General features: G+C 36.6%; 1 protein-coding gene across 3 annotated transcripts in view; it reads left to right on the forward strand.

The window, feature by feature from the left end:
• LOC123538466 (pre-mRNA-splicing factor CWC25 homolog) overlaps positions 1-18,817 on the forward strand; it is a 30,129-nt gene extending 11,312 nt beyond the window's left edge. For all 3 annotated transcript variants that reach the window (XM_053530101.1, XM_053530102.1, XM_053530103.1), the window contains 6 exons: positions 150-243; positions 7,709-7,778; positions 12,660-13,967; positions 14,583-14,722; positions 17,191-17,361; positions 17,826-18,817. In XM_053530101.1, coding sequence (XP_053386076.1) covers positions 150-243; positions 7,709-7,778; positions 12,660-13,967; positions 14,583-14,722; positions 17,191-17,361; positions 17,826-17,940 — 1,898 coding nt within the window. In that variant the 3' untranslated portion in view covers positions 17,941-18,817. The remainder of the gene's footprint in view (positions 1-149; positions 244-7,708; positions 7,779-12,659; positions 13,968-14,582; positions 14,723-17,190; positions 17,362-17,825) is intronic.
• The last annotated feature ends 1,747 nt before the right edge of the window (positions 18,818-20,564 follow it).

Below are 20,564 nucleotides of genomic sequence, written 5' to 3' on the forward strand. Positions count from 1 at the left end.
GAAGAAATATTGTCAGAGTAGCAAACAGCTTGGAACCTGATCAGACGCCGATTTAATCGGCGTCTGATCTGGTTCCAAGCTGTTTGCAAAGGCTGTTAAATTCGCCTGCAGCAAGCTAAGGGTTAAGTAGTATTTATGTTTGATTTCAGACAGCTATGGAGCATTGTTCAGTGAGAGAATTCAGCACAACATTGAGAAGGATGCCCAGTCTAAAATGAGAGAGGACCCACTGTTTGCAATCAGGTAAAGTTTTTAGTCTTACATCTAATGAGAGGGGGTCGACTGTTTGCAGTCAGGGAAAATTTTGAAAGAGCCCTTAGATTTATCCTTCATCCATTTGTCTGAATTTGTGCCATTCATATGGCAAAATAAGTATTTGACCCAGAGTCGTCAAACCTCACAGGATTGATGTTCAGCACAGGAAGCTGTGCAGCAGGGTTTGTTATTTGTAATGGCCATATGCATTTGTTGGTTTGTTTTGGGTTAAAGTCAAAAATATGCATTTGTAAGTTTGTTTTGGGTTTAAGCCGTTTTCAACAGTATTTCAGTAATGTAACAGCAGGCAGTTAACCTAACCAGTGTTCCTGGATTCTGTACCAGTACAAACCTGTTCTCCGCAAGTAATTGCCAGATTCCCCACATGAATTATCAGAGGTGGAGGACTAATGATTTCAGACACAATGTTGAAAAAATATGCTAAAAGGGCCTAAAGGATCCTTTGTGTTGCGTGTATGGTATTTCAAGAAGTATTTGACCCGGATTATGAGACATTACAGGAATATTATTCAGCATGTGAAGTTGTGCATCTTGGGTTTTGTTAAAGATATTACTCAGTCAGACCAGAGTTATGGCCATTGACTTAGTCAAAAATATGCATAAATATCCATAAAGGTTGTGTCGCACATATCTCGGAAAGTATTTGATCAAGGGTCATGAAACATCAGGAATATTATGCTGCATGTGAAGTATTGTATCTGGGATTTCGTTTGAGACTTCTATCAGTTAGACCAGAGTTATGGCCCTTGATTGTCAGAAATATACATAAATGGGATACAAGTTTATGTTGCATGTATCTCAAGAAGTATTTAACTTAGAGTTATATTGTTATATAACATTTAAAAATGCACACCTGGTGTTCTGTTTGGGATTCCACTCAACCAGAACAGAGTTATGGATTTGTTATACCGCCTAGAGTCATAAAACTATGTTGGAATATCATCCAGCATGTGAACTTCTGCTCCTGAAAATTTTTTTTAGCTGACCAGAGTGCAAAGTGCTAATGGTGGACTGTGGTGATCACACTGTGTATGTTATGCATGCATCCAGTAAAACGATATCTCCTCTAAAAGCACTGAATGGATTTTGATAGAACTTGGCATGGATGTTCCATGGGCGGTTCTCTACTTAAATTGTTCAAACAGTTCTTCTTGGTTGCACATAGGAGCCATAGAGCTAACAATAGAAATATCTTCAAACAACATCTTCTCCTATACCAATTATCTGATTTTAAAATAATTTCACACAAATGGTCTTTATGTAACCTTCTAACAAGATTATATAAATTATTCTGCTTTATCAAAAAACATGGCCACCAGGGGCATGGTCACTTTTCCCTTTATGGTGTATATAGTGGAAACTTTAAATGCATGGGTGAAACTGCAGGCCTGATAATTGAAATAATTTCACACAAATGGTCCATGTATGAACTCCACTAAGATTGTTCAAATTATTTCAATTCATTTAAAAAGATGGTCCCCAGAGGGCTGGCCTGATACTGAAATAATTTTACACAAATGGTCCGTGTATGACCTCCACCAAGATTGTTCAAATTATTCCAATTCATTTAAAAAGATGGTCCCAAGAGGGCAAGGTCATTTCCCTATATTTCTATACATGTAGTGGAAACTTTGAAAATCTTTTTGTGTGAAACTGCCAGCCTGATTTCCAAATAATTTCACACAAATTGTCTTTGTGTGACCTTTTACCAAGATTGTTTTGAGTTGTAAAAAAAAAAAAAAAACATGGCCACCAAAGGTCACTTATTCTCTATATGTATATATTGGAACAGATCGATATGGATTACTACGTTTCTATCCGTGGCTAGACGTAGTTATCCGCGCCATATGTGTGACTGGGGTATAAGTTGAACAGTTTTTACCTGATCTTCACCAAACTTGCTGATAATGTTTGTGGGCATCGCATCCAAATTTGATAACCAGCTAAATTACTTCAGGCACTCTTGAATTATGGCCCTTGAAATACTCCAAATCTGCAAATTTAGCCTTGTCCGCCCTCTAAGTGGAACAGTGTTTATCTGATCTTCACCAAACTTGCTGATAAAGTTGGTGGGCATAATATCTCGTCCAAGTTTGTTAACCAGCCCTTGAATTACTCAAATCTTTTTATGATACGTAACTGATTATCTGAATATTTAAACCTGAATACATGTATTTTGTGACAGGGCACTCTCGTTAGCTCATCTGATTTTTCCAAAAAAAAGATAAATGATAAATTATTGTCATCACTTGATTGGCGTTGGTGTTGGCGTTGCCTTGTTAAGTTTAATGTTAGGTCAGCTTTCCCCTAAATCTTAAAAGCTATTGCTTTAAAACTTGCAACACTTGTTCACCATCAATAGCTCACTCTGTACAGCAAGAAATGTAATGCCATCCTGTTTTCTGCAAGAATTATGGTCCTTATTGGAGTTGATAGGAAGGTTGGCCATGACCAGCAGATGACCCCTATTGATTTTGAGGTCAGTAGGCCAAAGGTCAAGGTCACAGTGACCAGGAACAGTAAATGGTTTCCGGGTGGTAACTCAAGAACACTTGGGCCTAGGATCAGGAAAATTGATAGGGAGATTGATCCTGACCAGCAGATGACCTCTAATGATTTTGAGGTCATTTGGTCAAAGTTCAAGGTCAGATTGGCTAGGAACAGTTAAATGGTTTCTGGACAATAACTGAGAACGCTTGGGCCAAGGGTCATGAAAGATGAAAGAGAGGTTCATCATGACCAGCAGATGACCCCTATTGGTTTTTAGGCTAGTAGGTCAAAGGTCAAGGTTACATCAGATTTCTTGGTTAGCTCATCTGATTCTTTCATGAAAAAATTCTGTGTTAATGTCATCACTTGATTGGTGTCTGTGTGGTGTTGCCTGGTTAAATTTTATGTTGAGGTCAGCTTTTCTCCTAAATTATCAAGGTTATTGCTCTAAAACTTTCGACACTTGTTCACCATCTGTATCTGACTCTGTACAGCAAGAAGCATATCTCCATTCTGCTTTTTGCAAGAATTATGGCCACTTTTAGACTTCAGAAATATCTGATTTCTTAGTTAAATTTTGCTTTTGTCAACTTGTCTCCTTAACAGTCAAGGCTATTGCTTTTAAACTCAAAGCAGTTATTTGCCATTAAAAGCTGACTCTGCACAGCAAGAGCTGTAACTCTACATTGCTTTTTACAAAAATTATAGCCCTTTCTGGACTTAGAAAATCAGATTTCTCGATTAAGTTTTGTACTTAGGTAAGCGTTTTTCCTACTTGTTCACCATTAAAAGCTTACTCTGTAAAACAAGAAACATAATTTCATCCTGCTTTTTGCAAGAATTGTGGCATGTTTTAGACTTAGAGAATATAATCGTAAAAACACACGGGTATGACAATATTTTCTATTATACAAAGACAAAAAAAATCAGATGAGTGTCTGCAGCCATAAGACAATGTGCTCTTGTTATGTCTTACCTTTGATCATATTCAACAAAAAATATTCTGAATTACCTTGCAAAAAACATATTAGCAACTTTTTAAGCTGGTATATGCTTCAGATTTCAGTTGCACTACAATAATGATTAACAGGTGCAAGTTAGACTGTGATTATTATTTAATGCTATCGATGCAGTCACTGCAGTAAAATTTTGCCATACTTTGTCAAAGCACAATTTCAGCATTAAAAACAAATTTAATAAACATTCGTAGTTTAGTGGAAAGCAAGCAGTTGGTACAGATGAAGAAAGCTCGGCCGCTTAGCTCAATAAGGAGAGCGCAGAACTGCGGATCTAGGGGTGTTTAGTTCTAGCCCTGGGCGAGGTTTATGTTCTCCCTGACGATTTGATAAAAGACATTGTGTCTGAAATCATTCGTCCTTCATCTCTGATTTATGTGGAGAAGTTGGTAGTTACTTGCAGAGAACAGGGTTGTACTGAAACAGCATTCAGGAAACTGGTTAGGTTTAACAGCTAACTGTCTGCTGTTACATAACCGAAATACTGTTGAAAAATGGTGTTTAACCCAAAACAAACAAAAACAAACAGATGAAGAAAAACAGGCGACAGAAAAATGAAAATGTTTCTCTGAGAAATTAAATTCAAGCAAAATAAATACAATTTCCATAGTGAACAATACAATATTATTTGTCTACTGAGTGTTGTATTTGCTAGTTGTTTGTAGTTTATAATACATCTTTCATAAAAGTATTAATAAGAAGTCATTAAAATAGTCGTAATTTTATTTGTACGAGTGACTGTTCACTAAGGGAAAGTAGTTTTACTGGCTACTAGTCCTGCAGGGCGAGTGGTGGGAAAAATATTTAACATCTTTGCTTGAAATTAATGTAATACTTTGTATTTGTACCATTATATAAGACAGCATCACAGTCACTTAGTTTTGTTTTACTTACTTAAGTTATTTAGATATCTAACTTGTGAGAAACACGGTGGGTGCAGACACAGAGTCCAAATATTGTCTTGAAACTGACAGTATTTTGACTTTATAATAATAATTATAATAATTACTTTCTGATGTTTGCATTGACTTTAAAGTTTTTATTGTGGATTCTAAGTATGGTAAAACACTGAACCTACGTTTTCTATCACTGGAGTGGTTTAACATAGGAAACTCATCTTCGTATTCGTATTTACTCATTTCCTTCAACACCTGTAGAACACAAGGTCTCAAGTCTTCAGTGTCAGTATTTCTACAGTCTTCATGATGATAGATCATTAGTATTTTTATATGATATGAGGTGTAATAAGTTTCATTATACATGCGGTTATAGCTTTGATTTATGAATTTTTCAAGCTTTTCACCGTCACCATTTCCATTCAGAAGATACTTTAAGATTCTGGTTACTTTCACATGTTTCTTTGATAAAATATTCTTCATAAAATGCTGCTCTGTCTCAGTAAATGCTATATTCCGATTTACACAGAGGCAGCTTTCTTCTGCTAAGATCTCTTTAAGGAATGTTTTTGGCTTCATATTTTCTCTCCATGTAGTTCTGACATTCTCTACAAACCTCTTTTGAGTATTAAATGTACTATCAATAATCTTGGTTGCTGGTACAAGATCTATATGTATAGGTCTTTTTTCTCCCCAATGATTGCTATCAATGAACTGCATCTTATATGCCGGACCATGTCTGCCCACAAATATTTTAAAATCTAGTTTCCGTGTTGCACTTGGAGAGGTATATTGTAAGGATTTCCCATATACATTACTTGCTGGAAAATGTGTTCTTGCAGATAGAAGAGGAAGAATAAAGTCAAACTCATCTGGAAAGTTGTTCTTTGTTCCGTCATAAAAGCTACCACCCTTTATGATAGTGCTCTTGGTAGTACGGTCATGTGCTAGTATCTGATCAACAAGATCCTGCACAAGAGTCTCTATCCCAGTCTGAATAAACTCAACCTCTTCCTGTTTTATTTTGAATTCACATTCCTTTTCATAAATGTCATTCAAATACCATTCCAGTTTGTTTTTCTTTTTACAGGAATCTTCTTCTGTCCGAATAAACTCAACCTAGCTCCTCCTGTTCTATTTTGAATTCACATTCCTTTTCATAAATGTCATTCAAATACGAATCTTCTTACTTCTGTCTGAATAAACTCAGCCTTTTCCGTTTCTGTTTTGAATTCACATTTCTTTCCATAAATGATGTTCAAATACCATTCCAGGTTGTTTTTCTTTTTACACCAAACTTTTTTTTCTTTTTCTTCTTCTTGGCATTCACTTTTACATGAATATGAATTCCCCATTCTCAAGTCAAGATTTACTATTTTATCTGATTGTTTAAAGTATTATTTTTCCCACTTTATACTGTTTGATTCTGTACTTTCCTTTTATACTTTTTATGCCCCCGAAGGGAGGCATATTAGTTTTCAACTGTCCGTCCGTTCGTTAGTTCGTTATTTTAGTCATATTTAGTTTGGAAATGATTTTCCCCAAAAAATATATGCATACTTTCAGCATACTTTGAACTTAATCTGGTATCAGTGTGTAATGTGTACTATTTATTAAAGATAATATTGTTACTAAAAAGATAAAACCAACATTTTATATTAGGTCATTGATTAAACATCTATGCAAACATAGTTACAACATGTAGAATGTTAGTTTAACTGTATATAATATAGATCTTTTGACCAAAACTGGTATTAGATCATTTCGGAACCTGGTGAAAAAGTTCTAATTAACCTTTTTCCCTGCTAGATTTCTAAAATGGACTGGTCCATCATTCAATTTGGTCAGTACAACTTCTTTTACAAATGAGTGTTTACTGAAAATTAGCTGGCTGAATAACAAACTACAGGTTATGATCAGCCTGCATGGACATGCAGGCTGATTTTAGTCTGCACAGATCGCAAAGGCAACACCACTAGCTGCCAGCAGGCTAAAGTTAAAATGATCTTTTCAGGCACTGGTTACAGGCATATTCTTTTAATCTCAATAAAGTGCTGCTCTCTTTGTATGCATTGGTCTGTTAAATGTATTAAGTGATTTGAACACTACAGTTTAATAGTTTCATCTGTTATGTTTTTACAATAAGAATTGAGTTATAGAATCTTTCTTTAAATCTGAAATGCAATAGTTTTACAGTAGGTAAAATAAATAAATAAATATAAAAGCTGCTAAGGCGAAGCACCCGCTTCAAGTGCGGGAGGTCATGGGTTTGGTTCCTGGCCATGTCATACTAAAGACATGAAAAATGGTACTAGTAGCTTCCCCCTTGACTTAAAAATTTCTTTACTGGAAAGTATTGCATAAACGGATCTTCATGAAATTTAACACAAATATGTATCACTATAGGGCAGTGATGCATGCACATCTTTCACCAGGATCTCTTCAGTAAATACAGACTTATTGCCCTTTGATTCTTCATAAAAACCCACAAATCAAGTTACTAATTGATGGATTTTCATGGAACTTAGTTAATACAAATACATGTATAGATCACTATAAGGTAGAGTTTTCCCCCTTGATTTTGTAAAAGATAGGAGACAGCAAACCATTGCAAGATCTTTTTGTACATGCCATTGTGTATATCTGGAAATTAGATATCTTTCAAAATCAAGTCCCTCATATCATAAAACATCCTATTCAGAACTGAGCAGGGGATATAAATTCACTGAATTAGCTTGTTTTACTGTTTGTACAGTAGAGGGAAAGCAGTAGCTACACAGGTAAGGGCTGTAGATGAGATTTTGTTTCTTGATTCTAAGCCTATACTTCCATTGAGTCTAGAGTTGGCCATGAACTGTGTACTCATTACTAAGTCAAAGCAATGAAAGAACCTAAGAATCAGTCATCAAAATTTGATATTTAATATGCTTACACTTTTAAATGGTAAATCTTAAAACTTTACACCAGGTTTAGAATAAAATGGGTTAGATTCAAAGGCCAAAGATTTTAATGGTTTAAAAATTGTTACAGGCACAAAGAAGAAGAGGCAAAAAGACGTTTATTGGACAATCCGGTGAAAATGAAAAGACTACAGCAAGCAGTATGATTATTTTAATGTTTGATTTTCTGATTTAGTTGAAATTGTGCATTCTGTGCTCACCAGAGCACAATGTGCTCAGTGCAGTTAATATCTAGTATGATCACCTACTGTCTGATGTCTGTCAGTCCAGCTACACTTTTCTGCAAATGACATCACCGCTTAAACTAGTGCTTGGAATAAGATAAAACTTAGTAGCCATTTTGCTGTGGTCCTCTATCAAGTTCAAATGTTTCAAAAAAGTTTTTAAATTATTTCTTCTAATGAATCGCCTGATGGACCTTTACCAACCTTGTGTAAAGAATAATAAGAAGGTCCTCCTCTGGGGGGCACTTTGTCTCTGTCAGTTGCGACTAGAGCTAAAATAGAGATACCTTTAATTTAAAGGACTTCTTCTTATGAATCTCTTGATAGCAGGGGCCTCTAGAGCTGAAATTAAAAATTACGATTTTTTTCTGATGAACCGCTAGATGGATCTTTATTTGACTTGAAGTCGTCTCAAAAATATGTTAAGATATTTAGTCCCTATAGCTAAAAATAGAAATGTCTTTAAATGAGTTCTACCTATGAACCAGAGGTTGTACACATTCATACTGTGGTTATCTATACAGGTTTATAGTGTTTACGATATGAAATCTAATGCATAGTAATGTGAAGACACATTATTTGTTTGTTAACATAAACTATATGAAGTAACTTTTTAGAGGGGCCTCTGTGGCCGAGTGGTTAAAGTCACTGACTTCAAATCACTTGCCCCTCATCGATGTGGGTTCGAACCTCACTCATGGCGTTGAATTCTTCATGTGAGGAAGCCATCCAGCTGGCTTACAGAAGGTTGGTGGCTCTACCCAGGTGCCCGCTCATGATGAAATAATTCACGGAGGGGCACCTGGGGTCTTCCTCCACCATCAAAGCTGGAAAGTCGCCATATGACCTTAAACTGTGTCGGTGCGACGTTATACCCCCCCCCCCCCCCCCCCACAAAAAAGTCACTTTTTATGTTTGTAAACATGAGATTTGAATCTATTATACCTTTAAACTCACGTGTCAAATGATTCTCAAGGTTTTCAGACTTTTTGAAAAACAGAAGACCATAGAATGGTGAAGGCTTGATACATAGTTTGGTTTACTTCCTCTAGGATGTTCTTAACCCTTGAGAAAATTTGGAGTGTGTAAATCCAGTATTGCATAATTTCAAACTTTATGTAGCAGACTCCATGTTGTTAAGGTAGCTGACTTTGAATCACATGACCTTTACCGCTTGGGGATTGAAATCTCCTTTTGGAGAAGAAGTATTCTATTAGTTAGCTATTCAGCTAGTTGAGGAAAAGTCGGTGTTCTGTTCAGGTGCCTGTCCATGCCTGACACAATGCTTTGGGAACACCAAGGGCTTTCCTCTACCATGAAAAGCTAGAAAGTTGCTCTTTCACCTATACTTGGGTCAGTATGATGTCAAGTCAAGTAAAAAAAAAAGCACGAATTTTATGTAGAGCGGGTTCGGGGTTATTCGGCCTTTTAATTAATTCAGTACCGTATTAGGAACATTCTAGTTTCGATTTAGTATTCTAGTGAGTCTAAATATAGATCAGACTGTCCCACACATTTTCAGGGGTTAATTGTGGTAAAACATTGTACGAATTGATAACCAGTCAATGTAATTACTGTCCCGTGTCGTCTGTCCATGTTGGCCATTTTAGATGCTGGCCGGCCACACAGTCGGGTTTCACCGGCTGTGACAAAGTTTTTAAAAAGACAATGCTGTTTTGATAAAAAAATTGTAATAATTCTTTAATGAATTAAATTAAGCACTCAAAATTCATTTGAAACATATCTGCATCATAAATTCGCAGGAACAAACATGTAGAGCATGTCACATGCCGTAAATCCTTTAAAAATTAATGCAGAATCATTTTCAGACTTTAAGAATGTAGACAAAGTAACAGAAGTAGCATGGTCAGTATCATTAATAATTTAGGGTGATGACTATGATCTATGTGAAACTTTTGTTACTTTGTCTACATTCCTAAAATCTGAAAAATCTAATCAACAATAGTCACACACATGTAGAAGTCTAATGTTACATGTTCGTTAGTCAATTTCAAACATGCAACACATGCCCAGTAAGCTCTGGAACACCAGATTGTTGGGTTAAACGTACGTCACACTGACACAATGGCGACCTGCCTGCATTTGATGGTGGAAAAAGACCCCCGGGCAACAGGATGAAAGGCAAGTGCTTCTGCGTCAGCCACCTCAACCACGGAGGCCCTTTTGGACACTGGCTACCTCCTAAATGCCGACTCATATATAAAAGACAGAAAAATATTGAAATATTGTTTTTAGCTCACCCGAGCCAAAGGCTCAGGGTGAGCAATTGTGATGGCGTCCGTAAACTTTTACTTTAAACGACATCTCCTCATAAACCGCTAGGCCACTTTCTTCCAAACTTCACAGGAATGTTCCTTGGGTGAAGCTCTACAATAAGTGTTCAAAGAATTGAATTATATGCGGGACTGTGGTTGCCATGGCAACCGAAAGGAAAAACTTTAAAAATCTTCTTCTCGAAAACCAGAAGCCTTAGAGCTTAGATATTTGGTGTGAAGCATTGCCTAGTGGACCTCTACCAAGTTTGTTCAAATCATGACCCCGGGGTCAAAATTGACCCCGCCCGATGGGTCATATGATTTTACATAGGAAAATCTTAAAAAAATTTCTTCTCAAAAACTGGAAGCCCTAGAGCTTAGATATTTGACATGTAGCATTGCCTAGTGGACCTCTACTAAAATTGTTCAAATCATGACCCCGGGGTCAAAATTGACCCCGCCCCAAGGGTCACTTGATTTTACATAGATTTCTGTAGGAAAGTCTTCAAAATTAAAAAAAAAAATAAACCAGAAGGCCTAGAGCTTAGATATTTGACAAGTAGCATTGCCTAGTGGACCTCTACAAAATTTGTTCAAACATGACCCCAGGGGTCACTTGATTTTACATAGGAAAATCTTCAAAAATTTTCTAAAAATAAACCAGAAGGCCTAGAGCTTAGGTATTAGACATGTAGCATTGCCTAGTGGACCTCCACAAAATTTGTTAAAATTATGACCCCAGGGTTCAAAATTGGCCCCGCCCCAGGGGTCACTTGATTTTACATAGGAAAATCTTCAAAGTTTTTCTAAAAATAAACCAGAAGGCCTAGAGCTTAGATATTTGACATGTAGCATTGCCTAGTGGACCTCTACAAAATTTGTTCAAATCATGACCCCCCCCCGGGATCAAAATTGACCCTGCCCCAGGGGTCACTTGATTTTACATAGGAAAATCTTCAAAAAATTTCTAAAAATAAACCAGAAGGCCTAGATCATAGATATTTGACGTGTAGCATTGCCTAGTAGACTTCTACATAATTTATTCATATCATGACTCCCGGGGTCAAGTTGACCCCGCCCCATTGGGTTACTTGATTGTACATAGAAAAATCTTCAAAATTGTTCTTAAAAAAACCCCAGAAGGCATAGAGCTTAGATATTTGACATGTAGCATTGCCTAGTGAACCTCTACAAATTTTGTTCAAATCTTGACCCCCTAGGGTCAAATTGACCCAGCCCCAGGGGTTACTTGATTGTACATAGGGAAATCTTCATAAATTTGCTAAGAATAAACCAGAAGGCCTAGATCTTAGATATTTGATATGTAACATTGCTTAGTAGACTTCTACAAGCTTTGGTAAAATTGGCCCCGCCCCAGGGGTTACTTGATTGTACATCAGAAACTCTTCCAAAATTTTTCTAAAAGTCATCAGTTTGACATTTGAAACATGTAGCTCATATTACTCAGGTGAGCGATCCAGGGTCATCATTACCCTCTTGTTGTAGAATTAGAGTTGTCCCAAAGATTAATGCGATAGCTCATTTGTGTACATTTACAGATCAAAACACGCAAAGTGGATGTTATAATATGTTCTTTTCATATCTTGACAAAAATGTAGTTCTATATTAGTCATAAGAAAAAAAAATACAGCAGTTTTGGGTTCAAAACAAGATCGTCAAGATAACAAACAGTACTGCTCTTGAAACAACACTGCTCTTGAGTGGCATGAGAATCCAGTCTGAAACTTTCGACGAATGAATGATAAACTCGATGGATGCCAATTAACACTAATTAGAGCAAATTTAGTGGGATCTTTAATGCGTGATTTCTTCTGATTTAAACAATTAGAATATCTATTTATATTAGGGTATATAACATTTTATTATAGATATCATTATAATATTTAAAGTCATTAGATCTAGATCTCTGTACTTATTCACTTAAATGATTTTTGTGCAAGTATCCGAGTTTACAAGAATTGTAAAAATTTCGTCGGCCTTCCTCGGCCTCTCTAAAAATAGATTTGAAACATCTTCAACCTCCATCAAGCATTTACAAACACAGATTATACGATATCGATTTATAAGATTGTAAACTCGATTCCTCAAAACTACATTTTTTTTAACCTTGAAATTTTAATAAATTACACATGTCAAATGTTAAATATAGAAAAGTTACTGCTGCAAAAATTAAATCTGTTGCTAAAATACTGAAAACGTACTGAATATCATTGATTTTCAAATTAAAAAAAATGGCAGACTGAAAACTCCCGTATTTGCGCAAATTGACTTAACATAGGCATAAATAAAGGGTGTTTCTGCGCAATAGCTGGTTACTGTCAACGGCCGACCAGATCCGAACCCACTCTAACTTACAGAATTCATGTCTGTTGCTTATGAATTAATAGATTATAGGTGCAGTTTGATTCATGCTGTTGAACTATAGTACAAATAGACTGTATACATATATATGTAGCATTTGATTTTCTGGTGTGCATTACTGCGTTGCTTTTATTTCTAGATTGAAAGACAGAAGGAGGGAAAGAAGAAAAAGTCAAAGAAGAAGAAACACAAAGCTAGAGATTCAGACAGTGATAGTGATGATGATTTAATGTCAGCCTATCTTAATATTTTAAACTCTAAACATAAAGGTGGTAAATCAGTTGACAAGGGAGGTAAGTCTAAGGACAGGAAAAGACAAAGGGAGCTAAGTCCAGATGAAGGTGGTCGTAGCCATAGTAACAATAAATCAAGGGAAGAAACCTATCGGCATGAAAGAGATAGAGAAGATTCAAGAGAAAATGAGAGGAGAAGAGGTAAATATGATGATAGGGACAGTGTTGATAATGATAATAGATACAGTGATAGAAATAGATATGATGATAGATATGAATCTGGGAGAAAATCACATAGAGAAACTGAAAGTAGAGACTGGAGATCTGAACAAGGTAGAGGTGAAAGAAATAGAGATAGAGCACATTATAATGAACAACATGATTCAGATAGAAAATACAGAGGCGATAAGTATTACAGGGATGATGTTAGGTCTTCTAGAAGAGATAGTGATAGGGAAGATAGAAGTGGGTATAGTGACCGATATAATGATAGAGACCGATTTAATGATAGAGTCGAATTGGAAAGAATATCACATAGAGATGATAGGAATGAGGAGAGATATTCTCGGTCCGAGAGAGATCGAAATGAAAGGGATGGTTACTATGACAGGGATAGACACAAAAATAACAGCAGATCTAAATATGATGAGAAACAGAACAAAAGAAATAGAGCAGCTTCTTCTGATTCTGATTCTGAAACAGAGAAAAGATCTAAAAGTAGTAAAAAAGCAGCTAGTTCTAGACATTATAGTGATAAAGGAGGGAAATCTAGACAGAAGAAATATTTAAGTTCTGATTCTGGGTCTGAGTCAGATAGTAAATCTGATGACAATAAGACAGAAAAAAAGTCTGTAAGAGGTGCTACAAAGTATGGGAGACATCGGTCATCATCGTCGTCATCATCATCATCAGAATCTGAAAAAAAAAAGTGTGTTGTTAAAGGTCAAAAGAAACATGATAATGTGGTAAAACGAAAACGACAGAACTCATCATCATCATCATCATCATCTGGTAGAAACAATGTGAGATCTCGACCTTTGGAGACTAAAAATGGTAGACAGAATTCGCAAGCTGTAAATAGGAAGCAATCTGATTCCCTTTCAAGTTCTGATTCTCAGGAAGAAACCAAGATTCCCAGGAAAAAGATGATGGATTCGGGGAGTGATTCTGAGGAGAGGAATGAAAAGCCTAAAAATTATGGTCTTGTAATCCTGGTTAGTAGTTTCGCTTTTTCTCAGAAATTGTACTATAAATATGAGGAATGTAAGAAGATACTGACTTTTAATGTCTTGCCCCCACCACACTAAAATACTTTGTCTGAAATTATTGGTGCTCCAACTCTGATTAATGTGGAGAATTTGGCAGTTACTTGGGGAGAATAGGTCATTTCTAGGACAGATACTTGAAACACAGGTTAGGATAACTGCCCATCATTGAATAACTGAAATAGTGTTGAAAAACGGTGCTAAACAAAAAAACAAACAGTTATACTATGTAGGCTGTTAGATGGCACTGAAACGTAAGAGGAAACTGGGATGTAAAAGTGACCTCTGATTAACAGATATTTGCTTGAAAATATGTATATACGACTACATTACCTTAACATAGCCATATAATGATATATTCCCTATAAAATATACGTAAAAAAATTCTCATAACTGTGAAACTTAGAATTTTGCCAAAACGACTCATTGTTAGCAAACATGAATTTTATGTAGAAATTATATGCAGAAAGTCGCCTTGAACTAGATTTAATGCAAATCCACTGAAATAAGTACTTGACCAACTTTGTAAATGATTTCATGGGACACAATTTTTTATATTTTTAGAATCCTGACATGGTACAAAGTCAAAAGTCACAGAATGTGAGAAGGAAATATAGGTCAAGTTCAAGTTCTGAATCACCACCAAGAAAAGCTAAACAGAGAAAAAAATCAAGAAGCAGGACACCACCAAGACAGCCAAAGAGGTAAAAGTTTAAGATATATGAGATAATCCCTTGAACAGACTCATTGAATCAGATATGATATGTTTTTATGTCCCCCCATGGAGAAGTTGGGGTTTATTGCTTTGCACCTGTTGGTCACGTCAGTCGGTCTGCAGATACAGTTTCTGCCCAACATCTTGAGAACCGCTTGAATCAGACCCTTCAAACGTGGTAGCATGATTGAGCTTTTGAAGTTAATTACATAGTTTTTTGGGATCATTAGGTCAAGGTCACAGGGCGAGGGGCCTGAAGCTTGAAAACGGTTACTGCCGAATAACTTAAGAACTACTTAACATAGAACCTTTAAACTTAGTAGCATGATAGGACTTCCCAAGTAGATGCCCCCTGTAGTTTTTTACGTCAGTAGGTCAAAGGTCAAGACCAAGGGCGTCTGCACCTTGTAAACAGTTTCAGCACATTAACATGAGAAGCATTTGTCTCAGAACTTTTAAACTTAGTAGCATGATTGGGCTAATAAAGAGGACAACCGCTACAGTATTTGGGGTTGATAGATCAAAGGTCAAGGTCGAAGGAGCAGGAACCTTGAAAATGGTTTCCCCCGAATAACTTGACAACCACTTGTTCTAGAACCTTCAAACTGAATAGCATAATTCAGGTTTTGAAGTAGATGAAGTTAGTCAAAGGTCAAGGTCACATTTTCAAGGTTCTGCCCAATAACTTTAGAATCGACCCAGACCCTTCAACTTGATAGCAGAGCATGATTTAGCTTATGGAGCAGATGGCCAACATTATGTAAGGGCAGTGGGTATATGTTTATAGTCACAAGGGCCTAAACCTTGAAAACAATTTTTGCCTAATAATAACTTTAGAACAACTTGAGAACCCAGAACCTTCAAACTTTACAGCTTAATTATGCTTATGAAGGAAATGACCCCAATTATTTTTTGGGTTATTTAATCAAAGGTCGAGGTCAAAGGGGCCTGAATCTCCGAAACGGTCGCCTGTCAGTAACTTAGAAACAACTTGACGTAGAACCTGTAAACTTTAAAGCTTAATTGGGCATATGAAGTTGAAAACCCCTATCGTTTTGGGCGTCAGTAAGTCAAAGGTAAAGGTCATATGGACCTGAACATTGAAAAAGGTGTCCGTGCACTTAAGAACCACCTGACCAAAAAGCCTTCGAAGTTTCAAACTTGGCAGTATAATTGTGCTTTTGAAGTATATGACCCTATGGTTTTGTGGGTCAATAGGTCAAAGATGCAGGTCACGGGGACCTGGGCATTAAAAACTATTTCTAAACAGTTACTTTAGAATCACTTCACCAAGAACCTTCAAACCTGTATTATGATTATTTTTGTTTTGTTTATAGTTTGTCTGATTTTTGAAAAAAAATATACGGGGTATTGACGTCACTTGATCGTCGGCTTCGGCGGTGGTTAAACTTTTTGTTTAGGTCCAGCATTTAACAAAAACTATAAAAGTTGCAGCTTTGAAAATTTGCACACATGTTCAGTGGACTATGTAGGCCGAGAAACATTAACTCTGACCTGCATTTTGTCTGCACCAGCGGGCGGTGCTCTTGCTGGATGGCTTACTCATATGAAGAGTTATGCGCCTGGGTATGAGGCCACTGATGGCCCTAATGAAGTAGAAGACCCTATTGTTGTTGGGTCTGTAAGTCAAAGGTCAAGGTCACAGGGGCCTGTACCTTGAAAACACTTTCTGTTCATTAACTTGAGAATCACTTGACTCAGTATCTTTGAACATGGCAGCTTGATCGGGATTATAAGTTGATGTTAACGGGTTACTAGATTAAAAGTTAGTCATAGTGATAATAGAACTAGAAATTTGACAAGTCATCGTGGGGGTATACATTTTTTTTACCAACTTAACAGTAAGCTTTTAAAATTTTCTCTATATTTCCTGTTTGTTTACATTTGTTATTCACTTATTGTTTGGTTCAAAGTGTAACTGACGCAATAATTGATTAATTGGCATCTTTCGAGGTTCTAATGGAGGATGACCCTAGGATTTTGTTTTTTAGGGTTTAATATCTCGCCATCACAATTGTAGGCGATATGACGACTTTCCAGCTTTAATGGTGGAGGAAGACCCTTGGTGCTTCACCCTGCATCATTTCATCAGGGGTGGGTATCTGGGTAGAATGACCAACCTGTAAGGCAGCTAGCTGGCTGCCTCACATCGAGACTGTAATGCTCAGAGTGACGCTTAAACCCATATCGGTCAGGGACAAGTCATACGAAGTCAGTGGCTTTAACCTTTCGACCTTTGAGGCCACTAATGCAGGCATGGACAGACACCTTGGTAGAACCAGTAAACTTCCTGTCATGAAAGAGTTCTACACATAAAGTGATGTTTCAAAATCTAAAATGGTGAAGGTCAAGTGATTCGAAGTGAGTGACCTTAACCAGTCTGCCCTGCACTTACGTTATGTTAAATACATATGCCTAAACATGGTACTTTTACAGAAAACTGACAGAGGAAGATAAGAAGAAAAGACTGGCTGAGATGATGGAGAATGCTAAATGGAGAGAAGAACAAAGAACCAGTAATGTAAAACGTTATGCCAAGGAAGAACAGACGGAGAAGGATAATCAACAGAAAAATTATGAAACTACAGGCAGCTCAGAATTTGTTAAGTAAGTCATTTTCTTCAAGATTGTTCACTATAACAGCATTTTGTAAATGAATTCTGATGATCAACTTTGTTGCTGTGTAGGTCTATATATAGAAATTGTTGAAACTGGATCACTGGGTCAAATAAAAGACAGATTTTATCAATGCTCATATTTATACCTGATCTTCATGTAAAAATTTGAAGGTGTTTTGTGCTGCATGATCGCACATGATGTATTTTGCCGTTAAAACTTCCATAAGTCATTCCTTCTCCCGTTTTAATATTGACAAGAAATCAAGATAGCCTATAACATAGAAAATAAAGTTTTTATTAATCCCAGCTTGTTGCAATAGATTTTCTATAGTAGGCTGACATCGGTCTCGAAAGGATATGTATTAGTTGATTAAGATTATGAGAATATTTGAAAGTTATGTAAGTGGTGTCAGTCATCTAATGATATGACTTAACATGAACTTTTTTTTCCAGTCCGATGATGTCACTGCATGCAGAGCATAGTTCTGTGGAGGATCGTATCAAGAGGAATAAACACAACATATTACGTACAGCAGCAGATATGGACAGAGGGTTTAGTAAGAAATAATGGAATAGACACTAATACATACAGCAGCAGACATGGTCTAATGGACACATGAAGGCAGAAAAATGTTTTTTTTTTTTTCAAGAATAAACAATTACAGGGAACATCATTTTGAACAAAAACTTGTTAAACATTTAGGCATGTGCTTCCTGTAATCTAGTTCTGATGTGGATCTGATCAAATGTAGCAGATAAAATGGACACTGGGTGTTAAGAAAAACGGAAGTCTTTATTAGAGACTGAGAGATGTGTCAATAAAAATACCAATTTTTCTCACTGAGCCACATTTAGACAGAGAGTAGATATAAGCAAATTTACGTTTTAAAATGCAGCATATCTCTAATGTGGTTTGGAAAAAAAGAATTAGACAATATTAAACATAACTGAAATAAAAAAAAAAAATACTTTCATACATGATTGATTAGATCAGTAGGGAAAGTACGGATCTACGTATTCCGGGGTCATAAGTTTGATCCCCAAGTAAGGTGTTCTTCGTGACAAAATCATGAAAGATTCTGAAATTATTCGTCATCCCCTTTTAACTTATGTGGGGATGTTTGTGGGTAATTACTGAGAACAGTATTGTACTGGAGCAGAATCCAGGAACACTGGTTAGTTTAACTGCCTATCGTTACATAACTGAAAGTTATACCCAAAACATAACAAACAGATATGATTGACCAATGAAACAGGTTACTTTCGCTTACAAATTGACCCTCTCAATATTTGTTTAGCAGATCTGTGTTACAGCCTGAATGTTGAAGGATTTTTTTCTCATTATATACATGTATATAAAGTGCATCAGTATTGTTTCAAATATTTTTGGATTTGTTTGCACAGAAAATTGTTATTTGCAATAAAATAATTGTTGAAATGATATATTTAACAGTTTGTTTTAAAGTCATATAAAAACCTATCTTTTGTTTTCCTTGCAAGTGCATAATTAACCACTTACCATACCGCCTCGGTAGCCTAGTGGTAGAGCGTCCGCTTCGAGTGCGGGAGATCGTGGGTTCGATCCCCTGCCACGTCATACCAAAGACGTAAAAAATGGTACTAGTAGCTTCCTCACTTGGCGCTCAGCATTAAGAGGGTAGTGCTAGGACTGATCAGCCAGGTGTCAGTATAATGTGACTGGGTGGGGTATCATGTCACGTGTCTACGGCGTGATATTCCAGTGAGGCAGCACTATAAAGTTGGCATTGTGCTCACTGCTACAAGTAGACACCGTCGTTTATATGACTGAAAAACTGTTGAAAAAGACGTTAAACCCGAACACACAAACACACACACATATCGTATTGTTTTTGTAGAAAAGTTACTTTAAGTATCAAAAAAGTCGAAATTTGTTGACTTGAGATGCAATCGGACTATTGGTCAGTTTTAAAACTGTTCTCAGTATCGACAAATCAGATACTGAGATTCGATTCACCCTTGAACCTTGGACTTTTTAGCTCACCTGAGCACGAAGTGCTCAAAGGTGAGCTTTTGTGATCGCCCTGTGTTCATCATCGGCGTCAACAATTTGACTGTTAACACTCTAGAGGTCGCAAATTTGAGCCAGTCTTAATGAAACTTGGTCAGAATGTTACCCTCAATTAAATCTTGGATGAGTTCGATATTGGGTCATCTTGGGTCAAAAACTAGGTCACCAGGTCAAATCAAAGGAAAAGCTTGTTAACACTGTAGAGGTCACAGTTTTGGCCCAATCTTAATGAAACTTGGTCAGAATGTTACCCTCAATAAAATCTTGGACGGGTTCGATATTGGTTCATCTGGGATTAAAAACTAGGTCACCAGGTCAAATCAAAGGAAAAGCTTGTTAACACTCTAGAGGATACATTTTTGGGCCAATCTTAATGAAACTTGGTCAGAATGTAACCCTCAATAAAATCTTGTATGAGTTCAATATTGGGTCATCTGGGGTCAAAAACTAGGTCACCAGGTCAAATCAAAGAAAAAGCTTGTTAACACTCTAGAGGTCACAATTTGGGCCCAATCTTAATGAAACTTGGTCAGAATGTTACCCTCAATAAAGTCTTGGACAATTTTGATATTGAGTCATCTGGGGTCAAAAACTAGGTCACCAGGTCAAATCAAAGGAAAAGCTTGTTAGCACTGTAGAGGTCACATTTATGACTGTATCTTCATGAAACTTGGTCAGAATGTTAATCTTGATGATCTCAAGGTCCAGTTTGAATCTGGGTCATGTGGGATCAAAAACTAGGTCACCAGGTCAGATCAAAGGAAAAGCTAGTTTACACTGTAGAGGCCACATTTATGACCATATCTTAATGAAACTTTGTCAGAATGTTAGTCTTGAGGCTGTATAGGTCAAGTTTTAATCTGGGTCATAAGGGGTCAAAAACTAGGTCACTAGGTCAAATCAAAGGAAAAGCTTGTTAACACTCTAGAGGCCACATTTATGATTGTATCTTTATGAAACTTTGTCAGAATGTTAATCTTGATAATCTTTAGGTCAAGTTCGAACCTGGGTCATGTCAGCTCAAAAACTAGGTCACCGAGTCAAATCAAATGTAAAGCTTGTTAACACTGTAGAGGCCACATTTATGACTGTATCTTTATGAAATTTGGTCAAAATGGTAATCTTGATATTCTTAAGGTCCA

Source organism: Mercenaria mercenaria, chromosome 18 (genome assembly GCF_021730395.1).
Source record: "Mercenaria mercenaria strain notata chromosome 18, MADL_Memer_1, whole genome shotgun sequence".
In the NCBI taxonomy this organism is placed as follows: Eukaryota; Metazoa; Mollusca; class Bivalvia; order Venerida; family Veneridae; genus Mercenaria; species Mercenaria mercenaria.